The sequence below is a fragment of the Zonotrichia albicollis genome, chromosome 2 (genome assembly GCF_047830755.1).
Source record: "Zonotrichia albicollis isolate bZonAlb1 chromosome 2, bZonAlb1.hap1, whole genome shotgun sequence".
Lineage (NCBI taxonomy): Eukaryota > Metazoa > Chordata > Aves > Passeriformes > Passerellidae > Zonotrichia > Zonotrichia albicollis.
This window is the reverse complement of record NC_133820.1, coordinates 16,112,456-16,125,740: the sequence shown is the minus strand read 5'-3', so window position 1 is coordinate 16,125,740 and position 13,285 is coordinate 16,112,456. Positions and strand designations below refer to the sequence as shown.

Sequence of the window (13,285 nt, the reverse complement as noted above, 5' to 3'; positions counted from 1 at the left end):
TTTTAGGAGATGCACATTACTCATTAACTTTTTTTTGTTTATGTTGTCTTTTTAATTTATTTTCAAGGTGTAAAAAGTCATGCTTGTGAGCAATGTGGCAAATCATTTGCTAGAAAAGACATGTTAAAAGAACATATGCGAGTCCATGATAATATCCGAGAATACTTGTGTGCAGAGTGTGGCAAAGGTATGTCTGCTGCCTTGTTTTCCATTCATTGTGATACTGAGTAGCAGGTGAATATCTGAATTAAAACAACTGCCATGCTGAGAGTAATGCCAGTGCTGTAAATCCTGCATTTTTGAGAGGTAGAAAATGGATTAATCAGGAGCATTGTTGTTACATGAGCTGCCCTAAATTTGTGCAGTTTGGTTTCATGGGCTATAACACAACACTGATTGTAGTAGAATTTTTTTCTGTCAAGTTGAGGAATGCCTGATTTGTAGCACAAAAGGAAATGTAAGTTGATATTTTCATTATAGGCTTTTTACAGGCTTAAAAATAATTTTTCTCTGTAAGAGCCTTAAGAGTCAAAGTCACTTTGACATTTTTAATTTCTCATGTTACAACTTGAACAAATCTGAGCTGGTATTTTAGTAAAACAGTAGTAAGTCTGACACCTCTAAGGATGTTTTATCTTTGCTTGTCCCTACTGTTTCTCTATCAGAGATTACTCAGATGTTCCAGAGCTTTTTTCCTGGAATTAAAATAATAATGATGAAGTGCATTGCTACATAAACAATTAAAAATGTGCAACTGTGGACTTGCAGCAAATATAAAATAGAGCTGTTGGTTAACACCATGAGCCTGATTTCTCCCCTGAAGGTGGGAGTGGTGGACTAAGTGTCCTGTGCCTTCTGCCTGACAGGAATGAAGACCAAACATGCCCTTCGTCACCACATGAAGCTGCACAAGGGGATTAAGGAGTACGAGTGCAAGGAATGTCACAGAAAATTTGCACAGAAAGTCAACATGCTGAAGCATTACAAGAGACACACAGGTGAGGGCTCCAGAGATGGACAAAAGTTGCACTGAATCAGTTAAATCTTTCCCAAATGAATTCTTACCTACAGCAGTCAGACAGTATGACAAAAACAGATAAAATGTGCATGTTCTGCTCTTTGAAAAGTGAGATTTTGCCCTGTCCTCAGCCAGGACCCCTTGTTCTACAAATAAATGCAGATTAGTTGGTATCAAGTTCTGCTTTTTTTAAAGGTTCTTGGTCTAGGGTAACTCTACAGTGTTGGGGGTTTAAATTAGTGCTCAAGTTGTGATTTCCCAAAACATAATTTTACTTCACACATCAGTTTCTCTGATATTTATTTTCTGCTGGATATAGTGGAATGGTTTAGCTAAAAATAGCTGGTGAAGGTAGGCTTCTGCCTTTTTTTTTTTTTGTCTGTGATTTTTATTTTTTTAATGTTACTAATAAAAAACTCAGAATTGTCCCAGATTCCTTCAGGCTGCTTTCACAGGTGCCAAATCTGCTTTTCATGCAGGAATCAAAGATTTCATGTGTGAGCTCTGTGGCAAGACATTCAGTGAGAGAAACACAATGGAGACTCACAAGTTGATTCATACAGGTAAACCCTCTAAAAAGCAGTATCCAGCAAAAAGACCTTCATTTTACTCCTTAATTTTGATTTAGACTGGCCAGTCTTGGAACTAACATTGCACATCCTGTTACCAAACATCAATTATTGCTCTCATTGAGGTGTTGGCAATCTGGTGCTCATCCATTGGGTTTCCTTCCTTCCCTCTGCCACCAGTAGGAAAACAGTGGACGTGTTCAGTGTGTGATAAGAAGTATGTCACTGATTACATGCTGCAGAAGCACATCCAGCTCACCCATGACAAGGTGGAAGCCCAGAGCTGTCAGCTGTGTGGCACAAAGGTTTCCACCAGGGCGTCCATGAGTCGACACATGAGGCGTAAACACCCAGAGGTGAGTGAGTTTGAGTGCTGGATTGTTGTCCGGTTTTAGGCTGTTTGGATGGCCTGGAAAGGCCCGGGGTGGCCTTGGGGCAGCCCGCGTTTCAAAGGACGAGAAGAGGCTTCAGTTCTTTTCTCGGTCTCGGTGTTTATTAATTGTTTATCTAAAAGATTTTCTCTCGGCCCTACAGAGGTCTGCTCAGCAGCCAGCCATGAGCACACTCCCTTCCCCTCCGGGCGGTCACCTATCTTTATACCCAAAGTCACGTGTACAATATTTATCATTTTTCCCCAATACCTTTCACCCTTATTGCCCAGTGTACTTTTAGTAATGACCAATCCCAAAGTGCCACCATCACCACAGAAGATGGAGGAGAAGAAGAAGAAGAAGAAGAAGGACAGGACACGCCCCAATTCCTCCATCTTACTTCTCTAAACCCCCCTGTACAGAAATCCTAAACCCTGTGTTTCACTCTCTAATTAACTTATCCCTTCACCATTCACCCCGGTGAAATCCTCCTATCCTCATACAGGTGTCGTCTCCTGTGTAGGATCAAAGTCCAGCCACCAGACACTGCTGGCAACATTCCAGGACTCCCGAGCCCCCCAAGGGTGGTCTCGGTGACTCGGCACCTCAGTCCTGAGGTGCTGAGATCCCACAGATTGTGGAATTTTTAAATTCTTTTTTTTTTTTTTTTAATGTTTATGGCCTTTGGTGACTTGAAAGGAATTACTGTCTTTCCCTCTTTTTTTTTTTTTTTTTCTGTTCTTTTGGGCCCATTTTTAAGTAGTATCTGTCAAACATGGACTTAACTGAATCACCCATTTCACTATCTGATTCTCAGTCCCTAAAAATGAAGTTCTGATTATTTAAATCTCTTTTCTTTTTCTACTCTGGCTTAAATGTATGTTTTTTAATGTTTTGTCTCCATCCATTAGTGAGTATAATGGATTCTTTTTTCCCCATTGTGTTCTGTGTATTCAGAAGTGATCTGAAAGACGTGCTGAATAGAGAGGTGATGGCAGCATCTGCTGATGATGCAAAATTATTCTCAGTATTAAAGATGAATGCTGACTGGAGAGAATGTGGATTAGAGGGATGTTTTGTCTGACCCCAGCAGAGTTTTTTCTGAGTTCTAAATATTGTTTCTTCTCAGCATTTCCTGTTTAGGTTTGATTAAGGCTTGTCTGTTCCTTTTGAGGCTTTTTAAAATTTTTTTAAGTACCAATTTTTCATTAGCATTGCTTTGCTGTTTTATCATGATGACTGTGAAGGTAGTCAACAAAATTCTTTGTTTATTGATTTGGGGATTTAAAATGCAGCTACATATCTGAAATCCAGAGGGCAATTTGTCTGCGTTCTTTGATGAGCTGAAATGTGTAGATTCATCTGAAAATAATGAAATGGGACACAGTTGATAGGTTTATAAATTGAAATGCTAACATTTCTTTTTTTCCAAACATGTTGGAATTCATCATGTCCCAGAGGGTTATGTTCTGTCTAGAATATGAAAATGGATATGTTCTTTTACTGTTCTTTTAAATTTTGCTGGATTCCAGCAAGAGGGAAAAGGTGATATGACAAAAGGTTATTTTAAAAAGCCACACTTAACTCCCTGTATTAAATACTACATGTAAAGTGTTAAGATTGCATCACTTTTGCTTGGTGATGGGGTTTATCAGGGAAATGCTGTGCTGTCTGACTGTGCTTTGCAGTTCTGCAGCTGACACCTCTTTGTGTTCAGATTCTTTCAGTGAGGATTGATGATTTAGAGCCGCTGCCAGAGACAACCACCATTGATGCCTCTTCAATTGGGATTGTTCAGGTGAGCTCCAGGCCTGCTGCAGGGGGAGGTGGGACAGCACTTTGTGGGTACAGAACACAGCTGGGCGTGGGCTGATGGGTGAGGAATGTGCTTTTTTAGAGAGTCAGCCCCAGTGGAACATGTCCAAGCAGCCACAAGCTGCTGATCTGCTTGGTTGTATAACAGGCAAAACATAATTACAGGGTGAGGTCTCAATCCCTGGAGTCAGGATTTTGCTAAAGTTTGTTTCTTTGTTTGAGAACTGACAATAAACCAGCTTCAGGTGATTGTCTCTTACGTGGAACCTCGCTAAGCAGAAGGAATTGATGTTTTTTTTGGAAATGTGTTGCTGCAGCCGGAATTAGCCTTGGAACAAGGTGAACTACCAGAAGGGAAGCAGCATGTAAAAGCTCCTAAAAGTGGCCAGAAAAGAAAACAAAAGTCAGGTGAGGAGGAGGAAGCTCAAGTGCCTGAGGACCCTGCCTTCAGTGAATACACAGAGAAGGAAGGTGAATTCACAGGGAATGTTGGAGATGAAACCAATTCAGCTGTACAGAGCATCCAACAGGTGAGCTGCAGCAGGAGGGTGATGGTGGCATTGCTTAGAGGGATAACCCTTCTTTTGGTTAAAAAACATCACAACAGAGTGGTTGGAACATTTGGAGCTGATTGGATAAATTGTGGTAACACAAAGATGGGTTTAAAAATCCAAGAAATTGGACCAATAAGCTCCTCATGTTTGTTGCATTCCCTCTTGTGTTGGCATCAGTTTGTTTGCTGAAGATATCACTGGCTGAAGCTGGGATTAAAAGAGTGAAAGTTAATTGGTCTGTTTGTTCTGAATGTTCCATATCCCTCTCTCCCATCACCATCTTACTTCTACACTTGGAAGTTGGTACATTCCAAATTTCCTACTTTCCCATCTGTGTGTGGCTTCTGTTGCTGGCACCATGTGAGCCCACCAGCACTTCCCTGGTATTTGGTGGTCACTCAGAATCTGAGTGATCAGGTCACTGAGGCTGAGGTCACCTTTGTGTTTCTCCTCGGTGCTGGTGACCCTCAGTGACCTTTGTGTTTCTCCTCGGTGCTGGTGACCCTCAGTGACCTTTGTGTTTCTCCTCAGTGCTGGTGACCCTCAGTGTCCTTTGTGTTTCTCCTCAGTTGGTGGTGACTCAGTAACGTTTGTGTTTCTCCTCAGCTGATGGTGACTCTCAGTGTCCTTTGTGTTTCTCCTCAGGTGGTGGTGACCCTCAGTGTCCTTTGTGTTTCTCCTCAGGTGGTGGTGACCTTCAGTGACTTTTGTGTTTCTCCTCAGTTGGTGGTGACCTTTGTGTTTGTCCTCAGGTGGTGGTGACTCAGTAACATTTGTGTTTCTCCTCAGGTGGTGGTGACGCTCAGCGACCCGAATGTCTCAGCGCCCTCCAGCTCGGTGGGACTCAACAACATCACCGTGACCCCCATCACCACGGCAGCTGGCACCCAGTTCACCAACCTGCAGCCCGTGGCCGTGGGCCACCTGTGTCCCCCGGAGAGGCAGCTGCAGCTGGACAGCTCCATCCTCACTGTCACCTTCGACACAGTCAGCGGCTCGGCCGTGCTGCACAACCGCCAGAGCGACATTCAGCTCCCGCCGCAGCCCGAGGCTCCCAACCCCCAGTCCGTGGCCCATTTCATAAACCTGACCACCCTGGTGAACTCCATTGCCCCCCTGGGGACCCCCCAGATGACAGAACAGCACCCCCTGAGCTGGAGGTCGGTGCCTCAGACTGATGTACTGCAGACCCCGGCGCCGGCCGCGCCACAGCAGCCGGGCCAGCAGCCCGTCCAGACAGAGCAGCAGCAGCAGCAGATGTACAGCTACTAATTTATACTTGGCCGTGGACAGTACTCAGAGACACAGAAAGACACACTGACCTTTGGAAAATTTCTACTAGGATTGTTTGCTGGATACCAAACAGAGATGGGAATTGAATTTCGTCATTTATACAATGAAATTTAAGCTGAAATTGGCAGATCACCCTGCAACACCCCGGTCTGAGGTTCACACGTTGTCTCAAGATGTTACACTTTAAAAAATAACAGAAAGGGAAAGAAAAAAAATCTCACCACAAATTTAGCACCCCCTTGCAGTTGTGCACTAAGATTGAGATTTGGCAGGTGCATCATCACACACCTTAACCAAAGCAGGGAAATCCTAAATTTTGCTGCACTTGTGATGTACAAAAACCCTTTCAGCCATACCATGTCACTTCTTTCCAAGTCTGGAAATGGCACCTGAAGATCTGTTCACAGTGGGTGGAATGTCCTTGTGGTCAGCTGGTAGAGACTGAAATGTGAAGACACAAAGGGGCAAAACAGGAATTGTCTTTGTTTCTTATCTTCTTTAGGTCTTGTATCTAACAACATCAGTAAAGTAGGTGGAATTTGGGGTTTTGGGGTGGGCATGAGTGTGGTGTGGAAGAAAATATTACCAATTATTTCCATTTTAGTCATGGGAAAAACCCTGTACCCATCAGGCAGTGCTAGTGCTACTTGAGCCAGAGAGCTAATGCTGAAGCAAATTTTTATGGTCTTCTAGTCAAGTTTCAATCAAAACCAATTACAAACTGAAAGAAGAATGTGATACAGTTTTATGTAATTTTTAAAACCTCCTCTTTCCATCTTGCCTTTAGCTAATAGCCCTGAAGAACAATCAGTCCTCTTTGATGAAATTCAGGATGTGAATTTTTTTCAATTAGACTTATTTCATCCTGTAATAAACATTTGAGAAAACATTCTTTTTATATATATATACATATATATATATATATATATATATATAGCCTTTGTATTTTACTGTGTGTTCCTGGTGAGTATTTGTGTGAAAAACTCTGTTACCAACACAATTCATGAATTCTTTCATCCCCATGTCGCCACTTCTCATGGGAAAAAAATATGGATTCTGTTCCTTCTGTTCCCAAAATTTATTTCCAATGTTCACAGCCACACACATGGTTGTGTGAAGTGCAAGAAAATGAAAAAGGAATGTCTGAAGCATATTCTGTGTCCTGCCGCATGGAGTCAGTGTGCCCCAGTGTATAAAGGGCGAGGTTTGCATCACTGCTGGGGATGCAAATCCTGGGCTGGGTCAGAGCCCCTGCATTGCATTCTCCATCCATGGATGTGCAGTCTGGACTTTTGCATGACAAGAATAAGAAGATAGTGTAATTCCCACAGGGAAAATGAGCTGGTAGCAAAAAGGAATAAACTAAATATATATATATATATATAATATACATATATATATATATATGAAATGTTGCTGCTCGAAATCCTAAAGGGCAAACCCTGCTGTGGCTGAGGAACAAGGTCCTTTGGGGCAGCAGACTGAGCCACAGAACTCTGCTGAAGGGGTTTTATTTCCCTGAGGATAAAGCAGCTGCTGTGTCTGACAGTGAGGATGGGTTGGTGGTTGTAAAAATCCTGTCTGTGCTTATTGTATTTATGAAAAATTCTATGTTTTAGCAGAAATATGAGTAGGAATGACTTCAGCTTTGAAAGTCTCTATTAACATGGACTACTTGACCCTTAAAGGTTGCCTTACAATCTCTACAACAAATTCTCCCAAAGTATAAATGTCTGGATATTAAAATTAACCTCCAGTGCTTTTCTTGGTGCCATGGCTGTGTCCAGAGGCTTGGGCTTTGTGTAAAGCTGCAGGACAGGGATAGCAAAGGGGTTTCTGGTGACAGAATTTGTGTGTCAGAGGAGCAGAACTACTTTTGATTAAATGTCAACAGGTCTGTAAAATACCTGCATGGGAGGGAGCAGTATTTGATGGGACAAGGATGCAGATCAGAAAGAAAGGTACCTTTTATCACTGTGGGAAAGAGAATTTTTCATTCCCTGTTCAATTCTGTCTTCCTTAGGTAATACTCACACAAATACTGTGAGATCCTGTAATTTTTCAGCCTCCCAATATCCTGAGAATCGTTCCTGGATTCTTTCACCACTGGCTTGAGCTAGTTCAGTTTCTCCTTAACTGTCCTGCCAAAAATGCTTCTGTTTCACACCAAACCAATGGGCAAGAGGAAGCCAGGTTTTATTTATGAAATACATTGTTTATGTACTTGAAACTTCTTTTTCCCCCTGTGTTTGCCTAATTGGTAAAGGCACATTATCTTTTGTCAGGTGGAAAAAGGGGAAAAAAGGGGAGGAAAGCAAATTCTGTGATTCTGTGAAATGGAGAACTCATGAGATTCTGTGAAAGAGAACTCCTATTACCACAACACTTGAGTTGTTGTGTTAATATAGAATTTTTACACAATCAAAGCTTTTCTGAGACACATGTCAATGGTGATTAGGCTTTTCATTGGGGAGGAAGAGGTTTTTTACCTTAGCAGAGTCCATCTTCTCTATATTGATACTACTGACAGTGGCATTTGTGCTGCATTTAATCAACCTGCATCATTTTAACACATAATTTCCTGCTTGATAAGAGTTGCACTCAGAGGAAATCAACCTTTAGAGACCTCTCTGGCTTCACAAAATCTCTATTCCAATGTAATTCCCTGGTTTTCTGTACTCTTCTGGGGTTTGGCATTGCTCCCATTCTACCTGGCCTCAGTGACCTCATCCAGGCAATGGGATCTTCCCTTTCTGGCAGGGAAGGTTGATTTCTTCCATTCTAGAAGGAATGATCCCACAGGAAGTGCTTGCATGCTGGTTTTCACATAGAAATGTCCCTCTTCAATCTCTTAGAATCCCCAAAATCACAGAACAGCCCAGGGTGGAAGGCACCTCCAAAGATGAATGATCCTGATCCAGCCTTTTTCTGGGGAAAGGGAGCACAGGTGAGGTGATAAAATCATAAAATCATCATTAACCTGTCTAATTGCATCTTTTACACCTCCAGTGACACAACTCTGGGAAGGTTGTTCCAGTGGCTGATTGTTTTTCCTGTAAAAATTACCTTAAATAATGTTCAGGAGAGGAAAATAAAACCACTGGAAAGGCTTAGAGTAGAAAACTCTGAATATGATCTTCCCAGAGCTCTCCTTTGAGCCAGGATTGTGAGTTTCTCCACAGCCCTTGCTGTGCTGCCTCATCATCGTCTCCCAGCATGATTTTATTATTACTCTTGTTATTAACATCCATATGAGAAAACAACTGTATCTTGGGTGTGCTGCACCACGGGGAAAAAAAACTCCAGAACAAATTACTCTGTTTGCTTTTTTTTCAAATGGTTTTGTTTGGAGATGTTGGAAATTGCTGCCTTTTCAGACAGAGCTTCCCTTGGACAAGCAGTGACTGCTCTCCCAACTAAGCCTTTTCCAGGTGAATACCAAAGTTGTACTGATGCTGTTTGCAAGCTGCACAAGAAATAAAACCACTCCACAAGGGATGTGCAATCTAAATTTCCTCTGCCAATTTGTTCCCTGCCTTTTCAGCTGTAGGATGTGAAGGCTTTCTTGTTTTGCATAACAGCTGTTCAGTCACAAACTGGAATTACTTTGAGCCAAAGGAATGATGTTGTGTGGTGTTCTGTGTATTGTCATTGTTTATTGCTAAAATTATTTAATTGAATGCTGTCTGTGGCACACTGGGCTCTGAAGTAAAGGAGCATCAAGGTACAGAATCCTTTCTCTGCCAGTGTTATTCTTTACTGTTCCTTAATTAAGATATCAAACTTTTTTTTCCATCAAATCTCTTAGATTTGCCCCAAAAGCAACAAGATTAACTCTCATTCCCATGGAACTTTGTACATCACAAATTAGAGAAACATGGGGTAACATTCTAAAATATTTATTCTGTAGCTTGTTATTGGTAATAAGAGAAAGCAAAAGAGATTCAATATTTCATGGTTTCTGTGCTGAGTTCTCAGGAGAATTGACTGTATCAAGTGTTACTATGCTTTAGAAAGCTAATTTTATTTTTTAAACTATGAAAAATGGGTATTTTTGCAGAAACCCACAACCCAGTCTCCTGCCAGTCTAACCAGCCACATTTCTGTAGTCTTTTATTGTTCCAGAGATTGCCTGAAGTTAACATCCAGGTAACAGCTGGATTTATTTCAAGAACTGAATTCCCTGCCAGGTTGTCAGGGATTTGTTCTGCATACACAAAGATGTCTCAGTTTCTCATCTGGAAAACCAGGAATGGAATAAACACCACACATCCAAGTGACAGCTATATCCAAACTCTAGGTACCCCATGGAAATATTCACAAATACCTTTGTGAAATCTTGGCCAGTGATGAGATTTCCTTGGTGCTGTTTACAGGAATAATAATGTCCCTCCTGATTCCTTTTGGCCTGACATTTATTATTGATTTGGGTGTAAACCAGATGTTTACATTTGGAAACTTTTTGTAACTCTTTAACCTTTGTATTCTTGGCCCTCTCATGGTTGGCCTCATCTGTAAAAGGAGATGAATATTGGAGGAGGATCTGCTCATCCTCACCATGATGCACAGCAAAGCTCTGCTTGAAAAGCACTTTTGGAGACAAATATGCAGCTAAATGACTTGAATCTCTGAAATTATCAAGGTTTCTTTCCAAATAGGGGCTTTTGCCCTACAGCAAACCCAAAGTCCCATGGTGGCAGCAGGATAAAGGAAAAAAAAATATTTCTATCATGTTTCTCATCAACTTGACTTGATAGTCTTGGGTATTGATTTTGCACTGTTCATGGCAGGAAGTGCTAAAAAGTCAGTGCAGCCATGGTTGGAAAGGATGTTTCTTGCCCTAGGATGCTTTGAGAAAGCTTTTCTGCATTTATTGTCCCTCCTGGATGCTGCAGGGCTGTTCTGCATCTGTACTGCTGCCATCTCACTTCAGACAGGATTCTGCAGTGGAATCTTAAATCACAGAATGGCTCTGTTTGGAAAGGGCCTTAAAAATCATCCAGTGCCACCCCTGCCATGACAGGGACACCTCCCACTGTCCCAATGTCCAGCCTGGCCTTGGGCACTGCCAGGGATCCAGGGGCAGCCACAGCTGCTCTGGGCACCCTGTGCCCCTCCCAGAGAACAATTTCTTCTTAATACCAAACCTAACCCTACTTTCTTTCAGTTTGGAGCCATTCCCCCATGTCCTGTCACAACATACCTTTATAAAAAATCCCTTTCCAGCTCTCCTGAGCAGCTGATGATGGCTGAAACATTGGATCCCTCATCCAAAGAGTCCAAGCTTGCTAAATTCCCAATATCTGAGCAGAAAGTGTCCTGGAGATTTCAGTGTCACCCCCAGAGTAAGAATTCCATCAACATTTGGGGTGTAATGCCCTTGTATTCCTGTTTTATCCAGGAGCTGTGTTGGCCAGGTACAGTGCCTGACACTTTTGAAAAGCTGATTATTGGGTGCAACATCTGTAGAGCAGCTGATATGAAAAGCAAGAACAACTACTCGATTTGGAGGTTTATTTCATTTAAAGTTGAAATTTTCAGTCCTAATATCTTTGCTGTCACTTGATGCTTTCCTCGTTTTTTTCTGTTTACTTGCAGGTTTTGATTCTAGAAGATTTTTAAGGTAAAAAGAAAAAAGAAAAAAAAGTAGTAATGGCAGAATGAGGAGTTAAAATTAAGAAACAAGTGATGCTCATTTTCTGCAGATTCCCCCCCTCCTGCTGCCCACCTGAGCCTTAGGTGAGCTGTGCTGGGTGATGGAAGCTGGAGGAAGGAGGCAGCACAAGCTCTGGCTCGTTTGGCAGAGCTGTGATGTGGGGATTGAGGTGCAGGGTGTTGGAAATGGGAGCAGGAGCTCTGCCTGCCTTCCCTCAGTGCAGGATGTTGTAAATGAGAGCAGGAGCTCTGCCTGCCTCCCCTCAGTGCGGGATGTTGTAAATGAGAGCAGGAGCTCTGCCTGCCTCCCCTCAGTGCGGGATGTTGTAAATGAGAGCAGGAGCTCTGCCTGCCTCCCCTCAGTGCGGGATGTTGTAAATGAGAGCAGGAGCTCTGCCTGCCTTCCCTCAGTGCAGGATGTTGTAAATGAGAGTGGGAGCTCTGCCTGCCTTCCCCTCAAGGCACATGCTCATGTCAGTGCCTCTCCCAGTCCCGAGCTCAAGGGAACCTCACAGTCTCCAGGACTTCTGTCTTTCATGTTCAGTGAATGTAAAATCAGAATCTTTTTAGGCTGGGAAAGACCTCTGAGATCATCAAGTCCAAACTGTGACCCATCCCCACCTTGTCCCCAGCCCAGAGCACTGAGTGCCACCTCCAGGTACTCCTTGGACACCTCCAGACCTCCCTGGGCAGCTCTTTCAATTCCTGAGCACCCTTTCTGGAAAGGAATTCTTCCTGATGTCCAACTTGAGCCTCCCCTGGCACAGCCTGGGGCCTCTTGTCCTGTTCCTGGTTATCATGGAATGGTTTGGGCTGAAAGGGACTCTCAAAATCATCCAGTCTCACCCCTGCCATGGGCAGGGACATTTTCCACTATCCCAGGTTGCTCAAAGCTTCATCCAACCTGGCCTTGGGCACTTCCAGGGATCCAGGGGCAGCCACAGCTGCTCTGTGCCAGGGCCTCCCCACCCTCTTAGGGAAGAATTCCGTCCTAATATCTAAAACTAAACCTACTCTCTTTCAGTTTGTACCCATTCCCCCTTCTCCTGTCACTCCAGTTCCTGATGAATTGTCCCTCTCTGGTTTCCCTGCAGCCCCTTCAGGCGCTGGAAGCTGCTCTGAGGTCTTCACACAATTTCTCCTCCCCAGGCTGAACAGCCCCAACATTCCCAGCATCAAGAAAGAGATTCAAAACTGGGGAGGAAAAAGGGGCCTGAGGGGCACAAGGCACATTGGAAATACAGCTAAAAATATGTGAGAGGAGACAAGCTGAGCCTGCTGTGCTGAACTGATGGCAGGCTGTGGCTGGCTGCAGGGCTGCTCACTAATTAGTGATTATTGCACAGAATCTGTGCTCTGTTACCTGGGCTGATCACTAATTAGTGATCATTGCACAGAATCTGTGCTCTGTTACCTGGACAGGGAAAAGTGTTGCTGCTCAGTGTGTGAATTTGCACTAAATTAAACCCAAATTTTGGACTCACACACACTGTGTGTTGTTATGTGCAGCAACATGCAAAAAGCCAACAGGGGGATGCTCAGTGATAAGAGAATGAAGAAGGGCCACATTTCATGGCTTTTGGGAATTGTGGAAGTGAGGCTGTGAGCAGAGTTTTCTCAAGGGTGATGGTCCTTTCTCTGCACAAAATAAACCTCTGTGCTGCCTGCATGTGAGTCAGGCACAGGAGAACTGTCAAGGGAGTGACACTGGAGGAAAGAAGGGCTTTACAATCAAAAAAACCTCTAAAAAAAAATCAAATCAGCTCATTACAGGAAAGGATGGGGAAGTACTAACCCTAGATGCTTGCTCTGCCAACAGAGATACAAAAAAGAATGCCTCTCAGTCTGTTACACTGACTGGTAGATAAAAAAAAAAATTAAATAAATTGCATGTTCACACTCCTTTTCCCTTCTCTCCACACCAATGCCCTGACACTAATCAGAGCTTTCAAAGAATAAATACCTTTGTCTGACTGACAGACAGATGGCACTTGTGCCCTTGTTAGGGAG

The 13,285-nt window shown here is 43.1% G+C and overlaps 1 protein-coding gene across 9 annotated transcripts in view; it reads left to right on the top strand.

Moving 5' to 3' along the window:
• Positions 1–7,381, top strand: part of PRDM15 (PR/SET domain 15) — a 33,874-nt gene extending 26,493 nt beyond the window's left edge. For 7 of the 9 annotated variants that reach the window (XM_074534176.1, XM_074534168.1, XM_074534161.1 and 4 more), the window contains 7 exons: positions 68–187; positions 867–998; positions 1,498–1,581; positions 1,768–1,943; positions 3,676–3,756; positions 4,091–4,303; positions 5,117–7,381. In XM_074534176.1, the coding sequence (XP_074390277.1) occupies positions 68–187; positions 867–998; positions 1,498–1,581; positions 1,768–1,943; positions 3,676–3,756; positions 4,091–4,303; positions 5,117–5,599 (1,289 nt within the window). In that variant the 3' untranslated portion in view covers positions 5,600–7,381. The remainder of the gene's footprint in view (positions 1–67; positions 188–866; positions 999–1,497; positions 1,582–1,767; positions 1,944–3,675; positions 3,757–4,090; positions 4,304–5,116) is intronic. The other 2 variants (XM_074534156.1, XM_074534183.1) reach the window with 2 other exon arrangements.
• Positions 7,382–13,285: the final 5,904 nt, after the last annotated feature.